General features: G+C 55.8%; 6 protein-coding genes across 6 annotated transcripts in view; 2 read left to right on the forward strand and 4 right to left on the reverse strand.

Moving 5' to 3' along the window:
- Positions 1–685: 685 nt before the first annotated feature.
- GUITHDRAFT_165316 (hypothetical protein) lies at positions 686–2,853 on the reverse strand (the record flags this gene model as incomplete). The annotated part of the gene is made up of 15 exons (XM_005824991.1): positions 686–905; positions 949–1,002; positions 1,049–1,181; positions 1,230–1,324; positions 1,368–1,418; positions 1,470–1,571; positions 1,626–1,683; positions 1,748–1,803; positions 1,871–1,927; positions 1,983–2,034; positions 2,084–2,164; positions 2,214–2,296; positions 2,344–2,414; positions 2,459–2,507; positions 2,812–2,853. 15 exons carry the CDS (start codon positions 2,851–2,853, stop codon positions 876–878), a joined length of 1,014 nt encoding a protein of 337 aa, XP_005825048.1. The 3' UTR covers positions 686–875.
- Positions 2,854–3,443: 590 nt separating this feature from the next.
- On the forward strand, positions 3,444–5,336 carry GUITHDRAFT_165317 (hypothetical protein; the record flags this gene model as incomplete). The annotated part of the gene is made up of 3 exons (XM_005824992.1): positions 3,444–4,601; positions 5,162–5,238; positions 5,284–5,336. Exons 1-3 carry the CDS (start codon positions 3,694–3,696, stop codon positions 5,334–5,336), a joined length of 1,038 nt encoding a protein of 345 aa, XP_005825049.1. The 5' UTR covers positions 3,444–3,693.
- A 1,866-nt stretch (positions 5,337–7,202) lies between these two features.
- On the reverse strand, positions 7,203–11,879 carry GUITHDRAFT_144560 (hypothetical protein; the record flags this gene model as incomplete). Its single annotated transcript, XM_005824993.1, has 8 exons — positions 7,203–8,834; positions 9,039–9,554; positions 10,196–10,249; positions 10,570–10,643; positions 10,927–10,972; positions 11,016–11,096; positions 11,533–11,582; positions 11,858–11,879. The coding sequence occupies 8 exons, from the start codon at positions 11,877–11,879 to the stop codon at positions 7,203–7,205; spliced, it is 2,475 nt and encodes an 824-aa protein (XP_005825050.1).
- Positions 11,880–14,410: 2,531 nt separating this feature from the next.
- GUITHDRAFT_144561 (hypothetical protein) lies at positions 14,411–15,605 on the reverse strand (the record flags this gene model as incomplete). The annotated part of the gene is made up of 2 exons (XM_005824994.1): positions 14,411–14,592; positions 14,642–15,605. 2 exons carry the CDS (start codon positions 15,603–15,605, stop codon positions 14,411–14,413), a joined length of 1,146 nt encoding a protein of 381 aa, XP_005825051.1.
- Positions 15,606–19,187: 3,582 nt separating this feature from the next.
- On the forward strand, positions 19,188–21,747 carry GUITHDRAFT_165318 (hypothetical protein; the record flags this gene model as incomplete). Its single annotated transcript, XM_005824995.1, has 8 exons — positions 19,188–20,278; positions 20,325–20,438; positions 20,714–20,753; positions 20,800–20,931; positions 21,132–21,182; positions 21,227–21,270; positions 21,446–21,499; positions 21,549–21,747. 8 exons carry the CDS (start codon positions 19,188–19,190, stop codon positions 21,673–21,675), a joined length of 1,653 nt encoding a protein of 550 aa, XP_005825052.1. The 3' UTR covers positions 21,676–21,747.
- A 30-nt stretch (positions 21,748–21,777) lies between these two features.
- Positions 21,778–22,690, reverse strand: part of GUITHDRAFT_115833 (hypothetical protein) — a gene marked incomplete at both ends in the record, with an annotated part of 4,228 nt that continues 3,315 nt past the window's right edge. Inside the window, 3 exons of the mRNA XM_005824996.1 lie at positions 21,778–21,834; positions 21,886–21,968; positions 22,167–22,233. Coding sequence (XP_005825053.1) covers positions 21,778–21,834; positions 21,886–21,968; positions 22,167–22,233 — 207 coding nt within the window. The remainder of the gene's footprint in view (positions 21,835–21,885; positions 21,969–22,166; positions 22,234–22,690) is intronic.

Consider the following 22,690-nt stretch of genomic DNA (forward strand, 5'->3'; position numbering starts at 1 on the left):
CTTCAGCTATGCGCGAGCAACCACTCTTCGACAGCAATCCCAAGTTCAACTACAGATTGGAAATGGCTCAAGATCATAACTTGATTATGGTAGGAGGAGGCGTCATGGTGAAGGGACTGGCACGGTCGGAGCAAGCAAAGAATGTAGACAGTTGCAATGAGGTTGGTAGAGGGGCTTGAGGGGTCGAGGTGGAGCGGATGACCGGGGATTGCAGGAGGAAGATGAGAAAGCTGATGATGATGATGATGATGATGATGATGATGATGATGATGATGGGGAGGAGGAGGAGGAGGAGGAGTCCTCTGGAGCAGGGAGCCTTGAGGAAGGGTCTTCCTACCTCTCGCTCACTGCATTTGACAGCCGCGGCTAACCGCCGCACTGGGGTAGACTTTATCTCATCTCTTCGTCAACCGATGTAACCGTATGTAACGGTGTCGGTAAAGCCTGCCGGCCAGCCAACTGAATACTTTTGTACTGATTTTTAACTTAACTTTGAGTAAAGAATACTGAGGGTGGGCTTTTTACCTTAAGTAACTTTGAGTAAAGGCTGGGGCCGCCGGTTGGGTCCAAGGATGCCGCAGTCACACGCCGGGCCCGGGGGCCGCCCGGCGCCGCACTGCAGCTCTATGCCGTCCAGCCCAGCTGCTTGCCGCCACACTGAGTTCTCCGGTCCAGGCTGGCGTTTCAAAAGTGTATAAAGTTTATGTAAGTTCAATGAAGTAAAATAGCTACGGGTTTTCCAAACCAAACCAGATAACAGCATCACACCATGACGGAGGTCACACTCTAGGCGAGCAAGAGGAGAGTCGAGTTGTAGTATGTTCAGGAGTGAAGAGCAGCAACTACCTGCTGCTAGGGAAGCGCTCGAGGCAGTTTTAGAAAAGACCCTTCTTCTTCTTGAGCAACTGTTCGCATCGTCATGGGATAACAATGTGTCATCAGTCTTACGTCGCGCTTCCATTGCGGCATACCCTGGAAATCAGCCTTCGAGCAGCCAAACACCTGACAAAGAGTTTTGAGTTTGATCTCCAACAAGTTCCGACCAAACCTGCTGGAATTGTTCATCCGACAGGTACATCTCTCTTTTGGTTGGATCCACTCCATCAGGGAACGGGGGGTGTCCTGTGAGTTGTTCGAGGGAGAATATTCCCTTCGCGCCACTGGACTTGCTCTCTGTAGAGCTGCCCATCCAAGATCTCACCGCATGAACAGAATCTCCGGTCAAGTACCTGGGTGCTGGTGCTGGCGGTGCTGGGGCAGGAGCTGGGACCGAGGCAGGAGCTGGGGCTGGGACAGGAATCGATACCTGTGTAGGGGCGGCATGCTGCTTACTGGTTACTAGGGCGAAGACAGGCCAGCAGGCATACAGTCGCCTGCTTCTCAGGTGCGGCTGGAGTTGAATACGCTTGTGGGGGTGGCTGATCAAGGACTCTGTGAGCTGTAAAAATGCACAACAAGGCGCGTCGCACCTGGGAGAAAGGAATTTGCAAGGACACTGGGACACCATTCGAAGTCGATCCCGGCATGCTCTGTTGCGGCATGTGACTTGAAGGGGCTGGGGCAGCATTGTTCTGAGCATATCACAGTCAGAAAAAATTTCTTCCTCTGCCCCATGTTCGGCACACCCCAGCATTCAATGAAAGTTTCTCCAACTGATTGCTGAGCTTCTCGATCGCAGGCTGTCTGCCAGGCAGAAACGCATCAGCCGATGTCGCGCACGCCATGGCAACTGTGGCATGTGCCTAACCTGTTCTTCGTCCTCTGGTCGATCATCTTCTTTGCACGCGACACATCCTCTTGCGCCTTTTGATGAGTGAGCTAACAATGCTATCGATGGTATCTTGTCGTTTCATGATATCAGGTTCGATACCTCCTGAATGCGCCCCATCTCCTTCAAGGCAAGGGCTCGGTTGAAGAGCAAGTCTACCTGATGTGATGACTAGATCAGTACAAGCCCCGACAACGGTTTTATCCTCGCCTACCCGATTCATTTCGAATTGCAGACCGTCACCACTGTAGTCCAACGATAAGGATCTGTTGCCAGTTGATTAGAGGAGGACGCATGCTCCTCTGCATGAGCTACCCGTTGGAGATCAGCGAGATCGCTCGATCGTAATCTGCAATAGCCTCGTTGAAGAGGCGCTCATGGTGCTTACATGCCCCTCTGACGTACAAGTGGTTGAGGGCAACTGCTGGTTCGAAAGAGATCTGACCTGGTGAGGTAGGCAACAGCTAGGTTAGGATCCAGGCGGATGACTTCATCAAAGTGCCGTATGGCCGCCTGGTTGTCACCGAGCTGATTTCATAGTCAAGGTGTGCATCCCGCCCTACAGCCCTCGGTACCTTTGCAGTGGATACCCCCAGGTTGAATAAGATTCCCTTGGATGGCACCGCGGCCTTGAACTCTTGAATAGCTTCAATGATGTCAGTAGGCTGAACCATCTCGCACAGGCAAAACCTTTCTTCACGTCTCCAGCATTGTAGGCGCCGACACCCTCTCGCCAATGCTGCAAGGAAGTGTCGGACATACTGCATGGAGAAAGCGTGTTAAGATCCAAGTGATAACGTCTGCAGCTATCCGAAATTCGGGAAGAGTTCTCATAGATTGCTATCATCAAACCATCGTCCCCTTCAACCCTAAAAGTTCCTGACGCTCTCATCGCCTCAACAAGATCTCTCAGTACCATTCGAATTGCTTAGCAGTTACGGAAGAAAAAGACCTTTCACTCAGAACAATCTAGAGCGCATCTCTCTTATGTTTAAGACGATCTTGCGAGCTCTCCTTGTCTTGTGCATTCCCTCTCCTCCCACCAACATTGCTGGTGCATGAGACTCCTCGGTCCTGCCTGCCATCTCCACTAATTCATTTGTCGGCTGCGGTCTGCCGTCAAGGCCTCCCAGGGGTGGGTAGGGGCACCCCCAGTCTTCGAAGGATCTGCGAATTTACCGAGAACGGTGGTAGAGATCTTCAATTCATCGTACCGGTGGTCGTACCACCTCCTTCCGATTGTACCCCCTCACCATGAAAATCCACCCACCCCCCTCTCCAGCAAAAGGTAGCATTTGAACTGACCGCGGGTTTAAAACATATTATTAACTTTTCTGTAGATTTAATTAAAACATATTATAATTTGTACTAGATTTCTAACTTGCTCCAATGGAATTACAAATGGAATTACATGTACCATGTATAGTGAAAGAATTAATAGTATTTAAATTTCAGTTCAAATTATAGAATATGTAATAAACAAGAGAGGAGTTGGTACAGCACTTCAATAGATTGGGGTGGGTGTGTTTGTACCGAGCAAAGCATTATAAAGGGGGGTCCTATTCTCGGCCGGGCTTACCGGACTTCCCGGCTCTGATTTCGCAGTTGAAGACTGAAAGTAAACTCTGAGGCGGACTGCTTCCTTGCTCCTGCCAACGTGCCAGGTCCTTCCCCCATCCGCTCCCCTCCGCTCCCTCCCTTCTCCCTCCTGCCCTCCTCTCGTGCCTTCCTGCCAACCTGCGTCTCCCCTCCCTCTGCTGTAAGACCAGACCTCTTCTGATCTCTATCTCTTCTATTCCTGACTCAACTTGCACCCTCCCCCCGCCCACTCCCTCTCTGCTCTGCGCGTCCAGTCTGTCGCTCAAACCGCGTCAGGGCCTATCACTCGATCTTTGCCAACGCCGCCGATACACAGCTAGAGTAGGATGGAGAAGAGTGCCACAGGTCAGGACACGGCTCCTCCTTGCCGTTTCTTCATCCAAGGACGATGCAACGCCGGTAGAGCATGCCGGTTCTCGCATGACCCCAGGTACCTGCAGCAGAAGGACGTGCTGGGCAAGGCACCATGCAAGTTCTTTCAGACCGGGGGATGTGTGGCAGGAGACGCGTGCCCTTATGCTCACTTCATCGTCAAGAAGAAGAAGCCGGCCGCCTCCAAACCAGCTCCTGTTGCCTTCATTCCGAAGCCCACGGAGGGGTATGCGGTGCATGCTAAGGCCTCCCTGAGATCGGACGAGCTGGAAGGATGTTCAGCATATAAAAACACATTGGGAGATGCAGAAGACGATCTGACTTATGAAACTGAAAGCTTTCTGATAGGAATAACAGACGACGATGAAACAAACACGCTGGAGGCTGGATCTTCTTTACCAGATGGTTTCAGCTATGCAGCGTTTGCACGACGAGGCCTAAACGATGCCGAGATCGATGCTTCTTCGATCGTTGCGGGCAGCCAGGACTTGCTGACCGATGAAGATCTTGCAAAGAGGAGGTTGCTACGAGAACAAATCATGGCCTCTACCAGCAAGGAGTGCGGGATCTGCATGGAGACGGTTGTGGGCAAGCAGAGCCAGTTTGGACTGCTTGAGGGGTGTGATCATATCTTTTGTCTCAGCTGCATCAGAGAATGGAGGTCGGTCAACATTCTGGAGAAGAACGTGAAGCGATCTTGTCCCCTCTGTCGTTGCGTTTCCTTCTATGTGATTCCGAGCAGCTTTTTCCCTCGCAACCAGGAAGAGAAGGACTCGGTGGTAGCGAGCTACAGGGAGCGCCTCCAGAAGATTCCTTGCAAGCACTTCAACTTCGGAGCCGGTGAATGTCCGTTCGGAACCAGGTAAGGGTCGTCCCCGCTATGTCCATACCACCTCCCCTACCACCAATACTTCCAACGACATCTTGCCTTTTTCTTCCCATTCGTTCTTGAAACATCCAGCTAGCCGCCACAATCATCTCCATCTCCGTCCTCACTACCAACGCTGTCAGCATCATCACCAACACAATCACAGTTACTTTGAATTGATGGCCGTTGTCCTTCTTGTCCTCCTGTGTTTCCCCTCTCCTTTCATCTGATCGTTTCTGTATATTGACATCATCATCGTCGTCATCGTCATCGTCATCGTCATCGTCATCACCACCATCATCACCATTATCATCACCAGTATCATCATCGCGATAATTTCTTCTGTGATTGTGGTGATCATCAACACCACCACTCCTACCTCCTCGTTTTCATCCATCTTCAGCAACTCTCTACACTTCACAACATTGACCTCTTCCCAGAAAACAACCCTTTTTCTCTTTCTCTCTTTCTTCCCTCCTGTCACATGTCCGTCAATCCTCTTGTTACTAGCCTTTCATGCTTTGCCGCTGCCTATCGCTGAGCTCGCACTGCAGTTGCTTCTACGAGCACAGATACCGAGACGGGACGCTGCAGCAGGCTGGAATGCCGAGACTCCGAGTTACAGAAGACGGTGTGTACTTGGTTAGTGAATTTCTCCTCTCATCGAAATTGGCAGGAGAGCTTGCTGCCATCGGGAAGCTAAAGCTCAGCGACGTTCTTGGATTATAAACAGATTTACTTGTTGGATCTTTGTCATTTACGCGAGGTCGTCAGGTCATGTCGGTATGAAGGGCTCGCTTGTTGTGATGGCATCAATCCTGCTTCATTCTCATGCCCAGCAGCTCTCTCTCTCTCTCTCTCTCTCTCTCTCTCTCTCTCTCTCTCTCTCTCTCTCTCTCTCTCTCTCTCTCTCTCTCTCTCTCTCTCTCTCTCTCTCTCTCTCTCTCTCTGTGATCTATGTACTCAAGCAAGGATGCGACTGTTCTCCGATGTACAGGCCAACCTTGCGAGCTGACGCTCTAGCAACGGACTCGTCCTTTCTCCTCAAGCCCCTTGCGCTTGATGTTGAGCTTCGTTCCTACTACATTGAGGTTTCCCACCGCACCAAGCTACATGCTGCTCTTGGGGATGCGGGCAGTGCGCCCAGATCCTCTTGGTGGCTCCTCGTGGTGCCAAGTCGGAAAGCTAGCAGGCTTGATCTCAGAGCACGCAGGAGCATCGAGCTGGCTGCTGTCATGAGTTGCCTGCTGCCCTCCCTCCCTTGCTTGTTGGAGCTGATCCTTCCATGGCTGAGGGTATCGGGAGGCATGTGTGCTGGAGGTGGGGGGGTGGGGGGGTGCTGGGGCTCCTCCTTGTAGCTGCTGGCTCGGCTCTTCATCCTCCAGCGAATATCCGTCGCTCTCTCTGCTTGCAGCCGCTCCCTCTTCTTCTGCCTCCCATGATGGGCTGACAGGTCCAAGGAAAAGCAGCAGAGGGTCCACAACTTGTTGCTCGTCTGGCACGGCCGCGTGCTGCGCTAGCTCTCTAGCTTGGGCTAGGCCAATGGTGCTCGAAGTGTGTTGGGGGTCATTTGCTCTCGAGCTCGCTTCTGCCTCTCCTCCCATGCCCTCCAGCTTCGCGTTTGCGGTGTTGCCGCTCCAAGGGCTACATGACCACAGGCCCTCGAGTGCCTGCACCTCCCTGGTCTCCTCGAGGAGGTTGAGACGGGCTTGCCTGCAGGGCCATCGCACACCTAGTCTCTTGCAGGCGTTCTTCATGGCCGTTAGCGATATGTCCTGACACAGCGCTTCTTGTCAGACCAGGAGTGCTCGTGCGAGTGAGAGGAGTTTACCAGGTGGTTGGCGGCGTCTTGGAGGGAGAGGTGGAACAAGCGGTGGAGGTCGAGGGTTGAGAGGAAGAAGGGGCCATTCTTGTGGTCACAATTCTGACCCCTCCTCCTCGGGAACACTTGGATCCTTGTGTAGGACATGGCGGCGGCGATGAACCGGCTTGCGACGGGGCGTTGTACATGTGAAGGAAAAAACTCACCCCGGACACCGCTTTCGTTAATAAGTTGACCTTCCCACCGGACCGATTTGTATCTTCATAATAGTACCAGTGACCAGTATTAATTATTAATATGGTACCAGTGGTCAGTATTAATTATTAATATTAGTACCAGTGTTCATATATGGTACAGATTGTTTAGTAAATGAACACACTAGAGTTCAACAGATACAAGTTGAGCCTTTTGAAGGGTGTCAGAAGAGGTACTGATGTACTGATTTTTAACTTATCTTTGAGTAAAAAGTTACTGGTACAATATCCGACTCGATATAGTGCCTTGATATGGGCGCAGGTACTGCCAGTCAGTGTACTAGTGACCTCAGCTATAGAACCTCACCATTTTGATAGCTCTAGCACTAGCAAAGACTGGCATAGATCACACCTGAAGCATTTCACAGCGAACAAAGTTCACAAACTCCGTGATTCAGTTCCAAGTTCCCCTACAACCGTTTACCCACTACAAAACGGCGTCACTGCACGGGCGGCCCCGGTGCCACACTGACACTGTCAGGCACTCGAGACTCCCGACCGTCGGACTCGGCCCGGGCTCTAGTAAGAGCCGCCGCCGAAGGAGAAGATCGCCTCGAAGACTATCCGAATGGGCCCGTCCAGGTCGTTGGACGAGTGAGGGAGCTCGAGAGTGACGAGGATGGGATTGGAGAGGCTGGAGCAGAGCAAGGACGCGGACGGCAGGGAGGAGGAGGCCGAGCCATGGCCTCCGGCACCGCAACACACGGCGACGAACTCGGCAAACTTGAGGAGGCGGTCAGCGACAGGCTTGCCTCGGTGCGAGAGGGAGAACACTATCCACTCGTCGGAGGTGAAGGCAGCTGAGTCCTTGCCCGAGACCTCCCCAGCAAGGTCGAAGGAGACGAACCTGGCTCCGATCCACATTGCCTTGTCCTGGTGGAGGATGGGGTTGCCAGAAGTCCACGTCCTGAACCTGCGCGACTTGCTCTTGCTCCTCCACAGGTTTGCCTCCGGGCCGAAGGCGATGGTCAGCTGCCAGTCCGAGTCCGAGTCCCTCCTGCTGTTGCCCAGCTCCAGTCTCAGCAGGCGGATGCAGAAGGAGCTGGAGAGGCTCGCCATGGGCTGGTAGGTGACGAGGAGAGAGACGAGCTGGCGTTGCCAGTCCTTGAGCCTCGCGTCCACATGCATCGGGAACTCGATGGACTCGGCGGCCGAGCAGAAGAGGAATGCGTCCTCTTCCCTGTTTCCTTCCTCCTTCGCATCCCCCCCGGGAGAGGGGGCCGGGGCCTGCAGCTGCTGGTTGACGGCGACTAGGTGGCTCAGAGACAGGAAGATCTGGGAGGAGGAGACTAGCTCCTCGCTGGAATCGAACCCGAGCATCTCAACTCTCAGCCGCAACTGACTGCACGGGTATGTCAGGTGCGAGAAGGCCATCACCTCTCCCGTGGTCCATGTGGGGTTGAAGAAGCTCCCCTCCACGTTGCTCCCGCTGCTCGAGGAGTTCTTCTTGACCATGCTGCTCGTCCTCTCCTCTAGCGTCTCCGATGAGTTCTCCCTCACGCACAGCGCCACCCGCATCTTGACTTGCTCTGGCGCGCTCTTGCCCCACGTGGGGATCCGGTGGAAGGACAGGGGCGCGACGAGGATGCAGCCTCCTGACTGCCGGAAGAAGGGCGAGGAGGGGAGGGGGGTGCCGACCCGGATGCCGGGGAGGGGCTGGACGCGCATGCGCAGGTGCTGCAAGGTGAGATGAACGACGAGGTTGGAGTCTTTGCTGGTGAGGTTGTAGGTAGCAAGGGAGCTCCTGCCCTGGCTCTCCTCCTCCCCTTCCTCCTCCTCCCCAGCTGCCGAGTAGCGCATCGTGACGATCCTTTCCCACTTGTCCTGAAGCTCCTCCTTCGCCGACTCGCCCGTGCTGTTCCAGACCTCCACCTGGAGCTCGCAGGGCCCGCTGTCCCTCACGAAGGTCGACCTTTCGTTCCAGTAGGACGACGGGGCCTTGCTCGAGATCTTGATGGGTGTTGTCCACCTGCTGCAGGCAGCCATTGAGTTTCTCTTGCCGTCCTCGCACGGCATGAACAGATGCAGGCTCCACTTCCCCTTCCTCCCCGTCTTCCAGTGCCCTCCTGCACCTCCGTCAACGCTCATTGTTGGAGCGACAGAGGAGCCGGTCTCGACGAAAGCTTCGATGGCGTTGACAACAAGAAACCCCTGCGGTATAATGTATCAATACTCGATACCCTCCTAACTTCTCTTATCCGCCCCTCCTCTCTTCCCCTCCCCTCTCTTCCCCTCCCCTCTCTTCCCCTCCCCTCTCTTTTACCTCCTTCATCCTCCCTCTTCAGTTCTCCCTCCTCTCTTTCCCCTGATTTTCTCCCCGCAAGTCTTCCATCCTCCCTCCTTCCGCTCGCTTACCTTCTTCTTCCTCAGCGCCTCGGTCCCCATGGCAAGCGCCTTCTCCCTCCTCCGAGCGTCTGCTCGCCACGAGTCCGCGTCCCACAGAAGCATGGGAGGTGTGAAGACATTCATAACGAGGGATCCGAGGAAGGTCTTGTTGATCGCCTTCCCCAGGCCAGGGATCGCAAGAATGTTTCCTCCTGTCGTCTTGATCTTGCAATCGAACTCCGGCGTCTTCACCAGCCCCATGCTCACTCGCTGCAGGTTGGGGAACCTGGCGGTCGGAGGGGCCGCGTCCTCCTCCTCGTTCAGCTTGCGGAACTCGAAGATGAACTGGAGGTTCATGATGGCCTGCACGTCCTCGAGGGCAGCGTTGAGCAGCTTGTGCTCGCAACGCAGGTAAGCTTTGCTCCTCCACTCCGCCGTCACGAAGAGCTCGTAGACGTGATTGTCATCCTGCTCCGGGGGGAGGCTGACCATGTGCCTAGTCCACTTCTTCCTGCGCACGAAACACTTGTTGTCCGGCGTCTCCATCTAAGAGGAGGGTGAGGCAAGGAGAGTGGCAGAGAAGCGAAGCAAAGGAGGAGGAGGTAGTGGATAGGAGGAGGGGGGAGGGGAGAAGGAGGATGAGGTAGTGAATAGGAAGAGGGAGGGGTGGGGGGAGCGGGAGCGGGTGGGGGAGCGGGAGGGGGAGGTAGCAGAAAGAGACCCAAACGACGTCCTTCTGCAGGTCCATGCTAACAAAGTTGAAGCTACCCAAGGCGAAACTGAGTCATTGCACAGGCAGGGAAGAGGAGGAGAAACTATGTCTCAGGAGGAGGAGGACCAGTAGGAGCAGGAGGAGGAGGAGGAGGAGGGAAAGGAGAAAGAGGAGTAGAAGGAAAAACCTGTACTCCCATGGCGAGTCTTCCCAGTCGCTCTTTGGATCCCACTGACAAAGATTTCACCTTATCCTCCTCCTCCCCTTCCATCCCCCTTCCTTCCTCATTCCTTGTAGTTTCTTTCTCCCTCAGTTCCCGTCTTTCAATGCCCCTTCTTCCTGATCTTCTTTTGTTTCCTTCTCCCTTCCTCTCTCCTTCCTCCTCCCTCCCTTTTTCCTCCTCCCTCCTCTTCCCTTTCTTGCTCCTCCTACTGCCCCCTCCCTTCTTTCTCTCCGCAAGGTAGGAAGGACTTACAATCCATCCATCTGGGAGTACAAAGTCGTCCAGTTTGTTCATCTTGCTAATCAGCTGTGTCATAGTCAGCGACATGGGGATGAAAATCGCTCCCTCCTTTTTCTCCTCTTCCTCTTTCTCCCTCCTTTTCCGCCTTGTCTCTGTCTTTCTCGTCCTCATTGTCTTCATCTTCTTCCCTTATCACAGTTTTGGGCTCTTCCTTCTTCCACTTACTACTTCCCCTGCCTTCGCTTTTCTCTTTTCTCGCTCTTGCTCTCCCCCTTGCCAGCTGGCTTTCCCCCCTCGCCTTCCCTTCCTGTGCTTGATGCTTTTCAATCCTCGTCCTCTTCGTTCTCCTCGTCCTCCTCGTCCTCTACTCTTGCTGTTCTTTTCACCGTCTCGTTGTACATGCCCTTTATGTCAGGAGCGTTGGCCTGGTCCCAGTAGCAAAAGTGACTTGGGTCAATTCCTGCTCCAAGGACGTCATCCCGTTTCCTCCTCCTCCTCCTCTCCGCCGCAGGCGCCGCCCTCTCCCCTCCTTTCTACAATTTCCGACTCGTCTCCTCTTCCTGTTCATCCCGCTGCCCTGCTCTACTTCCGTCTCCTACTCCTCTTCTTACCACTCCATTTCTGTTCTCCTTCCGTTCATCCTTCCTTCTAACCTCCCCTGCCTGCCTCCCTCTCTCCTTCCCTCCTTCCCTCCCTCCTTCCCCTCTTCCCTCCTCCCCGCTGCAGTCCTCCCACTTGGGCACCTGTTCTGAGAGGAGGCGACCACTTTCCCACCCATCGCTCGTTCTCCTACGTTGACATGACGACAAGATAGCAGGAGGAGGAGGCATACCTGGAGCTCGACAGTCCTGCGGAGTTTGCTCCTTCCCATGGAGCCGAAGACGTTCTTGAACTTGATGGGCTCGTCTCCGACCTTTGAGGGAGGCAAGAGGAAGAAGAGAGGGGAAGAGGGGGATGGAGAGAGGAAGACGAAGAGAGAGGAAGAGGGAGAGGGAGAGCGAGAGCGAGAGGGACGGAGATGAGGAGGAGGGAGAGGTTGACAGAGGGAGAAGGGAGAGGCAAGGGAGGAGAGGAGCGAAGAGAACCCGAGGAGAAAGAAATTCGTCAGTATAACGTAAACAAGTTGAAGTTTAGAAAGCATCTCAGCTTGTCTCATGTCTTTCTCCCTACTACACCTTCCTCCTCTTTCAGTTTATCGCAATTCTGCTTTTTGCCTCCCTCTCCTCCTTGCTCTCCTCCTCGTCCTCGTCCTCGTCCTCGTCCTCGTCCTCGTCCTCATGCTTCTGCACCCTGCCCTCCTGCTCCTGCCTCTGCTCCTGCCTCTGCTCCTGCCTCTGCTCCTCCCTTACCGTGCGCGACTCGTCGTCGATCTCGATCCCGTACTCCTCGATGAATGACTCTACCAGGTGGTCCAGCCAAGATGCGATCTGCCTCTTCCTCAGCCTCTTTTCTCCTCCAGCTCCTCTCCGACTCGATAGCAAGCAGAGTGAGAGGGAAGGAGGAAGGGAGAGACGGTGGGTGGGAGAGAAGGAAAGGACGGTAGGAAGAATGAAGAGAGCGAGGGAGATAGAGGTGAAGAGTTTACAGCAAGATCAGAGGGAAAGGTGAGGAGAGACTGGAAGAACAAGAGCAAGTGAAGGAGGAGGAAACAGAATGCAGAGAAGCGTTGCATACCCATCCTTTGTACGCAGGCCATAGCAGGTCAGTCATGCACGTATTGAGGAAACCAGCCCCCCCCTATGATGAGCTTGCGTGAGAGGAGGAAACGAGCGAGAGGGAAGGAGAGAAGAGCAGTGAAGGAGGAGGAGGAGGAGGAGGAGGAGAAGGAGAAGAACGAGGAGGGGAACCAGGGAAGTAGAAGAGCCGGGGAGAGAAACTGGAAGGGGGGCGGGGAGGGGGAGGGAGAAAGAACGAGGAGGAGGAGCAGGAAAAGGAGAAGGGAAAGGAAAAGGGGGGGAGGAAGAGATTGATAGAACCTCTCTGTCACATCTCAGTCTATCGAAGCCCTTCAAGGTCCTCATCAAAAGCACTGAAAGGATGTCAACACGCTCAGAGGCAGAGGGGAAGGGCAGAGAAGGAGGATGAGGGAGAGAAGGATAGACGAGCGGGAAGGAGGAGGAAACTAGGGAGAGAGCAGCATCAGGATTCACATGAGCAGTCATGACAGGCTTCGGATTTGCATCGAATGGAGCGATTGAGTCGGGAAATAGAAGCATCTCGCTCCTTGAAGTGAACCTGATAACACCCGTCAATACTGCGCATGGAGCTACTTGCTCCCCTCCCCCCTGTTGCTGAAGGTGGTGGTACTCCCCTCTTTCTCCTCCTGCATCTGCTGCTGCTGCTGCTGCAGCATCTGCTGCTGCTGCATCTGCATCTGCTGCTGCTGCTGCTGCTGCTGCTGCTGCTGCTGCTGCTGCTGCTGCTGCTGCTGCTGCTGCTGCTGCTGCTGCTGCTGCTGCTGCTGCTGCTGCTGCTGCTGCTGCTGCTGCTGCTGCTGCTGCTGCTGCTGCTGCTGCTGCTGCTGCTGCTGCTGCTGCTGCTGCTGCTGCTGCTGCTGCTGCTGCTGCTGCTGCTGCTGCTGCTGCTGCTGCTGCTGCTGCTGCTGCTGCTGCTGCTGCTGCTGCTGCTGCTGCTGCTGCTGCTGCTGCTGCTGCTGCTGCTGCTGCTGCTGCTGCTGCTGCTGCTGCTTCTACACTGCTTTACCTGTTTTCCTTCCCTTATCATTCTGTTCCTCATTTTGCTGCTGCTACCTTCCACCCATCATCATTACCAGGACTAGCTCGATCAAGGCTATTCCCCTATCCTCCTCCTCCTCCTCGCCCTTTCTCCACTTCTTCTGTTCCTTCCAGCCCTCTTAAAGTTTCTCTCCTCTCCTCTCCTCTCCTCTCCTCTCCTCTCCTCTCCTCTCCTCTCCTCTCCTCTCCTCTCCTCTCCTCTCCTCTCCGTACCTGTCGGAACAGACACTCGACATGGATAGCAAGGAAGGAGATCGGTACTCCAGCCGAGTAGAAGCCAAGGCGAGCAAGGAGGAAAGTGAAGAAAACAGACTGGAGGGAAGTCAGCGTAGATGTGAGCAGCTCTCAGTAGACAGATACTGCTAGGATATGTAGCAAGTCCAACATATCGAAGAGGAAAGGAGAAAGTTTTCCTTCTGCAATCCCGTAATCGAGAATCCTGCTGCGAGATTAAACCACCATTCCTCCTGCCCTCCTCTCCCATGCATCCCTCCCTTGCTCTGCAGTTCTTGCCAATCATCATGATCACGATCACGATCACGATCACGATCACGATCACGATCACGATCATCTTCATCATACCTCTTCCAAAACTTCAACGGTCCCCAGTCCTCTCCTTCTCTTCCTCTTCTAATTCCTCCCGCCGCTCCCTCTTCCCTCCACTCGTGCGCCAGCTGTGCTGCTCGAACAGGGTTGACGGTCGGAGTCCAAGCGTGAGACCTCCGCAAGGTTTTCTAGAAGGCGGAGGCAATGAGACGAAGGGAAGAGGAGGAGGGTGTGAGAGAGGGTGAGGTGGACGGTAAGGAGGAAGGGAGGAGGAGAGGAGGAGGAGGAGGAGGAGGAGGAGGAGGAGTAGAAAGAAGATGGGGAGCAGGGAACAATAAGAAGGATCAGAAAAAGGGAAGCAAAGAGAGAGGAGAGAGAAAAACAACAGGCGAGGTTTGAGGGGAGGAGGCTAGATCAAGAACAAAAACCAGCGAACGATCGCAAGAAATGCACGACATCTTCTGGTCAAAAAACAAACTCACAAGCTTGTCAAAGAACGATCTCAAAGGCCCCATGAGGTTGAGAGTTTCTTCAGCCTTGCGCTTCTTCTTACCATCAGTCAGCCAAGTCATCGCTACACGTCAAGTCACCGGATGCTCTTCAACGACTGTCCTGCTGCCGCACACATGACAGCTTCCTGCTGTTTCTTCCTTGCACGCCCCGCAGTCTCCCCCATCCTCCTCCTCATGACCCCAGGGCATGTCCTCCTGTAGAATCTCCCTGACCTGTCGATTGTCTCCCACGAACCGGAGAAAGGGGAGAAGCCTCGACAGTCTGCTCCCAGTCACTCGCACACTCCTCATCCTCCTCCACCTTCATCCCTTCCCCTCCACCCCCCTCCTCCAAGCTCCTCTTCCTTCTCGTCCTTGCCCTCGTTCTCCTCGTTTCTCTCGTCCTCCACCGCGGACCCTTCCTCATCATCTCCGTCCTCCTCTTCCCTCACCTCTCAATCGCCTTCGGGCCCAGCAGAGGAAGGTTGTAGGACGCGCTTCCCGCAAATTTCTCCTCCCTCCTCCTCGAGTCCTTCACGTTCACCGCTGACCATACCAGCAGCATCTTCATCCATGTAGCTAACACGAGGCTTCGTTGGCTCCTCCACGTTCATCCCAGCAGCCGCGCGCTGCCCTCCTGCAGGTACAGCAGGTCACCGTTTGCTGGGGAGGGAAAGGTAGTTGACCTCCTCTCTCGACGTGTCGCTCCAGTGCCTCGGTCCATGGAGACTCTTCGCCTTCCATCGCACGCCATGACGACAAGTGAAGGTCCTTGGCCGACGGAGAGGAAACGCCTGCACGACTGCGAGCCCCGTCACTGATAAGAGGATCCGGCAGTCCATGCGGCATATGCTGCTGACGCTCGAGCGTCTGCTGTACCAGGAACGGGTCCGGCAGTCCATGCGGCATATGCTGCTGACGCTCGAGCGTCTGCTGTACCAGGAACGGGTCCGGCAGTCCATGCGGCATATGCTGCTGACGCTCGAGCGTCTGCTGTACCAGGAACGGGTCCGGCAGTCCATGCGGCATATGCTGCTGACGCTCGAGCGTCTGCTGTACCAGGAACGGGTCCGGCAGTCCATGCGGCATATGCTGCTGACGCTCGAGCGTCTGCTGTACCAGGAACGGGTCCGGCAGTCCATGCGGCATATGCTGCTGACGCTCGAGCGTCTGCTGTACCAGGAACGGGTCCGGCAGTCCATGCGGCATATGCTGCTGACGCTCGAGCGTCTGCTGTACCAGGAACGGGTCCGGCAGTCCATGCGGCATATGCTGCTGACGCTCGAGCGTCTGCTGTACCAGGAACGGGTCCGGCAGTCCATGCGGCATATGCTGCTGACGCTCGAGCGTCTGCTGTACCAGGAACAGGTCCGGCAGTCCATGCGGCATATGCTGCTGACGCTCGAGCGTCTGCTGTACCAGGAATGGATGCTGCATCTCTGTGCTTCGAGGAGGGAGAATCTGCTGCGGGTGGATGGTGTACGGAGTAGGCTGCAATACCTGCTGATGGTAGACCGGGAGGGTGTGGTCCTGGGTGTAGTAGCTAGGAGGAAGGTGGATCAGATCTTGTTCGTTGCGAGATCTTTGCGGCATCCTTAAGAGCTCTGGGGGAAGAAACTGATGATAAGGATGCCCCTGCTGATGAGCCATGAAGCTCGAAGGTAACGGCAGCTGTCAACGCGGTTCGATGGCTTTAACTCCCATTGGGATAGTCCTGGTCAAGAATAGATGAGACATGTCGTTGCAAAGGAAACATCGAACAACTTTCATTGTATGAGATTGTTGGATCCTATTCTTTCCCTTCCTTATTCTCCTTTCTGCTTACCACCAGAGCCCTGGAATATTCTTGTTGCAGCGTCCCCATCCGTCTATCTGTTTCATTCTTACCATACAGATGATAGTATACTTCCCTGGTTCGTCTCATATGTTTTCACTCCTCTCCTCCTCCTCCTCTTTACCCTCCTCGTCCTCCTCCACACTCTCTCCTCCTCACACTCTCCTTCAGCTTTTGGCTCCTTCAGCACTTTCGGCTCCTTCAGCTCTTTCGGTTCCTTCAGCTCTGGCGCTCATGGCTCGGCTGTCAACTTCGGTGATAGCTTTGACTGACGACCGTACGCGCCAAGACCGTATATGACCCCACCCCCTCACTTCAGCACCAACAATACTCAGAGTAAGGGGTACCAAAGTTGACACCACCCCACTCACGGTGGGCCGCTCCGACTCCGTGCCAGTGCTGCCAGTGAGTATGATCGGACCGGCGAACTTCGGAACCCGGCCGGGGGGGCCGATAGGCGGCCGTGACTGAGGGCCGGGCCAGGCCGCAATGGGTCACCAGTAAGGTCACCAGTGGTGCCAGTGCCGGTTCCCGGACTCCCGGAGTTCGACCGGCCGAACTTTCGAACTTGTGACGCCGCGGGGGGCCGCTCGCCGGAGCCGAGGCTCCCGGACTCCGGGGCCCGGCGGGGGCGGGCCACAGTGACGGTACCGGGGCCCGCCGGGCCCCGGAGTCGCGGCGGGCCGTAACCGAGGCAGCTCCCGATGATGGGCCGTGTCGCAGTGAGGGGCAGACCCGCCCCGCCGCCGGGGCCCCGGACCCGGGGGGTCGGGCAAACTTTTTGACGGTCCGACTCGATATGCCCGGTGCCGCAGCTGCCCGCGCCCGCCGATTTAGTTCCGAGGTGCACTGCGCGGCGGCACAGGCTCAGGCTGCCACGGTACTGAACCAGGCCGCTGCCGGGATCCGATGATCAGCGAAGTTTTCGGCGGAAGATCCCCGCCTACTAAGCTACGGAGCATTGAAATGATTTCAGTGCCGCGCAGCCTGTATGCAACTTGATCGGACCAAGCCGAACAGCTTCAGGGTGTCACTGCATGTATGAGGCGTACTAAGGCAGGCTCAATGATAGCAGCAACGCCGTGCCCTATCAGACCATCTGTGCTAATCTTTCCTGCATGCAGATGACAGCAGAAAGAGAGTGAAGACCTTTGGTTGTCTGGCCCTGTCTATGGAATATAAGAATATTTGATCGTGCGGTGCAAAATCGTCAACATATACCATAGGGTGACATATTTAGCTCAGTGAGGGCAGCATTCGCGACATATTCTGATCAATAGATACACAGCGAAGTAGATGTTTGAAATGAATCATGTCATGTCATTCGAAGAACATCTCGACCTGAAAATGATTTCTTGCTCCCAAGTCTAGTGTATTAGAATTTGTCAAGGTCAGGCTGTATTGGGAAGTTCATTGATATCTCTACTTTACATTCTATATTACAGCAGCTCGCCTGGAGATGGCAAGATCGCTCGATCTATTGCTCTACGTTGCGTCGTCGAGGAATGCTCGGCAGTTCAGCTAGCTGACCTTCAGGTTTCCTTTCGATTCTCTTCTGCACTAGCGCGATGGAGTTAGCCAGGCACATGAGCCTCCGTCGCTTGTCCAGGGAGAAGCTCCTCCAGGTCTGAGCGCTCACATTGAGGTGAGCAGGAGGGGAGGCAGGAGGGGAGGCAGGAGGGGAGGCAGAAGGGGAGGCAGGAGGGGAGGCAGAAGGGGAGGCAGGAGGGGAGGCGGGTTGAGAGAGTATGCTTGAAGACACGTCCAATTGGATCGACTGATGGCGGGGAGACACGATGAGATTTGCGAAGCATGGCTGAGGGGACATGGCCCAAGGGGAGACGCTGGACGACGAAGGATCAAAGGGTCGATACGAGCTTTGTATTGAGGGGAAGGGGGCGGTGACATGCGAAGTAAAAATCTCTGTGGTAAAGATTGCTCACATGACCCAGTCACGAGACAGAGATCCACGAAAAGATGCTCTTTTTGGACGCGAACGCATGACACGCGATGATTGCTGCAAGGGGCTTACAGGCCCCTCGGGCTGAAGCGCCGAGGCACCGACCCTTTCGGAGTTCGATTCTGTACTGATAAGGCCCAAGAAACGGTTCACGGTTGGTAGTAAACTTGGTGCCCTTGTAAACCGTCCGTGACTCCGTGACTCAGTGAGCGACGCCGTTCAACCTGCGTTCAACGGTTCGATACGAGGGGGCGGCGGGGGCGTCGCGCGGCGGCCGGCGGCCGCGGGGCCCGGGCCGGGCCACTGGGACGGTCCGGCGCGGGCCTCCGAGAGGCTCCGGACTCCGGGATCCGAGGCTACTGAGTACCGTAGTACGGCTCAGCCGGCCGGGCGCCGGGCAGGCTCACAGAGTCAGTCCCGGGCACGCCGTACGGTCCGACCGCTGGCAGAGTCCAAGCCGCTGAGCGGCCCGGGCCCGGGCCGGGGCCCGGGCGCCCCGGCGTTCCCGAGCCAGTCACGGCGGCGCCGGGCGCCGCCACGCCCCGGCCGCCGCAGCCCCGGCGGCCCGCGCTCAGCGGCTGCCACAGCGCCAGGCGCGGCGCAGGCCACCCCCGGGCTCAGACGGAGGCGGCGGCGGCTCAGCAGCTCTCAGTGAGAGTCCTAAGTTGGGCCGCCGGGGGCCGGGCCCGGACTCGCCGCCGGGCCGGGCCCGGGGAACTACTGGGAGTTGACTCTTCGCGTACTAGACGCCTGTTTCGCTTCATGGCAGAGACTCAGGTAAGAGAGAGAGAGAGAGGAGGAGAGGGGAGGAGAATGATAGACGGCAGGTGAGAGGGAGGAGGAGAGGGGAGGAGAAGGATGGACGGCAGGTGAGAGGGAGGAGGAGAGGGGAGTAGAATGATAGACGGCAGGTGAGAGAGAGGAGGAGAGGGGAGTAGAAGGATGGACGGCAGGCGAGAGAGAGGAGGAGAGGGGAGTAGAAGGATGGACGGCAGGCGAGAGAGAGGAGGAGAGGGGAGTAGAAGGATGGACGGCAGGTGAGAGAGAGGAGGAGAGGGGAGTAGAAGGATGGACGGCAGGTGAGAGAGAGGAGGAGAGGGGAGTAGAAGGATGGACGGCAGGTGAAAAGATTTCTAATGAGAGAGTTGCTTGTTGATAGGACTGTGCGTTTTAGGATGAGATTGAGATGAGATTGAGATGAGATGAGATGAGATTGAGATGAGATGAGATGAGATGAGATTGAGATGAGATTGAGATGAGATTGAGATGAGATGAGATGATGAAGATGGCAAATCTTGTGTTACATTTCTCGTTTCGCTGCTCCCCTCTGATGATCTCAGACTCTCATGCGGCAAGATCTCTCAACTTTCTTCCCAGGTCGAAGTTTGACGAGCTGACAATCTAGGACGCTTGAGCTCGATCGCAAAGGAAGGAGAGCATGGCAGTCGAGTTCGCAGAGCAAGACAAGGAGAGGGAGAAGGAGAGGGAAACTCCTTCCTATACTGATTCCGCTGCAACCGAGAAAGTCTTTCTCAACTTGACATCCGCTGGAGCCTTTGGCGATGAGAGGCTCATCCCTGCAGTCTTCCAGGAGATCTCGCTCTCCTTCCATGCTTCCCTCACACAACTGGGCATGCTGACCCTGGCAGGAGCCCTGTCCTCCTCCCTTGTCTATCCCATCTCCGGCGTGCTCGGAGACAGCTACTACAGGAGCCGCATCATCCTCTGGTCCCTCGTTGGCGTTGCTATCTCCACAGTTGCCCTGGCGCTGAGCGCCAGCTATGAGCAGATGCTCTTCGTCAAGGCTATCAACGGCGTGTGCATCGGCCTCCTCGTCCCTTCCTTGCAGTCGCTGGTGGGTGACATGCACGATGCTCTGCACCGGGGGAGAGGGTTCGGGACGCTGGCGTTCACGGGGATCATGGGAGCGGTCTTGGGGAGCACGCTGGCAACGGTGCTGGCGGCATCCTCCTACTTCGGGTTGGAGGGCTGGCGGTTTGCCATGCTGCTGTGGGCAGGGTTCATCGTCGTGATCATCGTGGGACTGGCGTTGTTTGCTGCGACGAAGCTAGAGGCGTACGATGAGAGCAAGAGGGAGCAGATCGAGAGCATGGAGAAGAAGCAGTTCCAAGAGCAGATGGCGGAGCGCTGCTCCCAGGGGCTGGAGAGGATCTCCTACGTCCTGTCGATCCCCACGCTAAGGATCCTCATTCTTCCCCAGGCCGTCGGCAACGTCCCTTGGATGGCGATGACGGGCTGGGTAACCTTCTACCTCGAGGCTATGGGGTTCAGCAACGGAGCAACTGCTCTCCTTATACTCATCACTGGCCTTGGGTTCGCTCTTGGCACGTTGCTCGGAGGGGTCATAGGGGACCTGGCGGAGAGGGCGGACAGGCTAAGAGGACGCATCTTCCTGGCGCAGGTGGCGATAGGGCTGGGGATCCTCCTCTTTGTGTGGGACCTGGAGGTCTTGCCGAGACTTCTGGAGGGGCAGGACATGATTGTTGCAGGGCTGTGCTATGCCATCAGGTACCTGACTCGGTGGCTGGTGTTCGTAGCCTGACCGGCTGCTCAGCCTCTTTGTGACGGGAGTGTTGTCGATCGGGGGGACAGGAGCAGCTTGTAACCTGCCCATCATTGTCTCTTGTCTCCCCCAGGACTATCACACGTCAGGCATCGCCGTGGAGAGGTGACGATAGATTGCCGTCTCCTTGTTCTTCCTCCTTTCTCTCTCCTTCCCTCTTGCCCTGCCCTCCCCTGCCCTCCCCTGCCCTCCCCTCTGCTCTCCTGTGCTCTGCTCTGTACTCCTCTCCGTTCCCCTCGCCAATCTCCTGCGGGGTTTCCTCTATACACCTTATTGTTCATCATATCTTACCTCTCTTTCCTCGCATCTTCTCTATCCTCCTTTCTTCTACACTCCCTCCTCTTCCCTCCTCTCACGTCCTCTCATCTCCTCCTCTCCAGGTTCTTCGCCACCGTCATGTCGGCCTTCGCTGCTCCGCTGGTGACTGGAGCAGCAGCAGCCGCGTGTCTCCTGACTCACAAGGCAGGTTGGGATCATCGCCGAGGGCTACTACGACTACAACCTTGAGCCCGATGAGCTGGGCCCGGTGGGAGCAGTAGGAGCAGACGGCAAGGAAATACAACCGACCTTTCAGCCCTTCGCCTCCGCTCGTGCTACGGTCAGTTGCTTCCTCCCTCTTGACCTCCTCGCTCTTCGCTCCTCCTTGCTCCTCCTCTCCCTCCTAGCTCCTTTCCTTCTTCCTCTCATCCGCCCTGGCTGCTCTCCTTCCCTCCTTCCTGACTGTTCCCCTGGTGCCCTCCTACTTCCCTGCTCCATCTCGTCGACTGCCACCAGCCATAGAGCTGACGGCATATGCAGATCGTTGCTGACTCACTAGTCATGGTCACTACCATCTCTTGGCTCCTTTCTGTAAGACGAGGGGGCTGACTGACTTCACCTGACTTGACTCGTAGATCCTCGTGTGGACCTTGGTCTACTTCTCTTACCCCAAGGACAGGTGAGAAAATTATCTCGCGCTCTCCCTCCCACGCCTCCCTCTTACTCCTCATCCTGGTCCTGGTCCTTGTCCATTCCGTCACCTGCTCAAATCTCAACCAACACACCTTCATCTCCTCTGCTCGTCTCCTCCAGCGCTCCAGCTCCCGACTTTCCATTCTCTCAACCGCTCCCAGACTCTCCATCGACTCTGACGAAGAGGCCCGAGTCATTGACGGGACCTCGCAAGGGTAAGGGAGGAGGAGCGCCTGCCCTGCGGCTGCTGATCGTGTTCATCAGCTACGGCACGGGAGCGTCAAGCGTCAGCATGGCCGGCTCATCCATCCCTCCTTCTTTCGTGTCTACAGGACTAGCGGGGTCCACCGGGACTCTGTCAGATCAGGACGAGGAGGGGAAGGGCGCCTGAAGGATGTAAATATATTGTTTCAGTGTCTACAGCAGCACTCCTATGAATGCTTTAAATCGTTCTCTCGCTCCTCCTCCATTCCTTGCTCAACTTGCTTCATCCTCATGCTCTGCCCTTGGTATGCAGTTGGACCTTCCCTCCCTTGAAGTTTGCCCCAACCTACGTGACAGCAGCGTCAGCACCCGCCGCCTCGCTCCCGATCCTGCTCACGTCCTCCATGTTGCGGACGACTCCCTTCCTCTCCTCGATGGACTCGTGCGTGCCCGTGAAGACTCGATGCATGTGATCAGCTCCTGCTCACACTGTCAGCACATCTCCTATTCCTTCTCCTTGTCCTTTTCCTTCTCCTATTCCTTCTCCTTCTCCTTCATGCTGGACTTCACTACCCTTCCACGTCCTTGCATATGCTTCCTTTCCCTCCCTTCACAACACACTCTGCTCTGTTTATCTTGTCCTTCACCCTACTCTACCCCTGCCATCCCAACTCTCACCATGCGTTTCCTTCCTCGCCCGAATGAAAGGCTGCGGATCTTTCTTGGTGGGTCCATACCCGAAACCCTGAGAGCATCTTCAGCAACGACGGTGGGACGGAAGGGAGGGGGGGAGGGGGGGGGGGGCAAGGAATAGGAGGAGGAGGAGGAGGAGGAGGAGGCGGAGGAGGAACAACAGGAAAATAGGGAATGGAGGACAAAGGAGGAGAAAGGAGGGCGAGGAGAAAGGATGAGGAGGAGGAGGAGGACGACGACGACGACGAGGAAGAGGAGGAGGACCTTGACCGATGAAGTAGAAGTAAAATTCGTGTGCGCAAGGGGAAGCGCTTCAAGAGTTGGTAAAACAAGAAGCTTCGGTGACAGTCGACGTGAGGGACAAAGGCACGAAGGACTCGGTGCTGGCGAAGTCAGGACGGCATGAAAGGCAGCTTCACAATCATCTTCTGCATGCGATCAAGGATGGCATGACGTTGCAGGAGGCAAAGATAGGGATGGTCATAGCCCAGTTCGAATCCCTGGATGCC

Source organism: Guillardia theta (genome assembly GCF_000315625.1).
Source record: "Guillardia theta CCMP2712 unplaced genomic scaffold GUITHscaffold_88, whole genome shotgun sequence".
Taxonomy (NCBI): domain Eukaryota; class Cryptophyceae; order Pyrenomonadales; family Geminigeraceae; genus Guillardia; species Guillardia theta.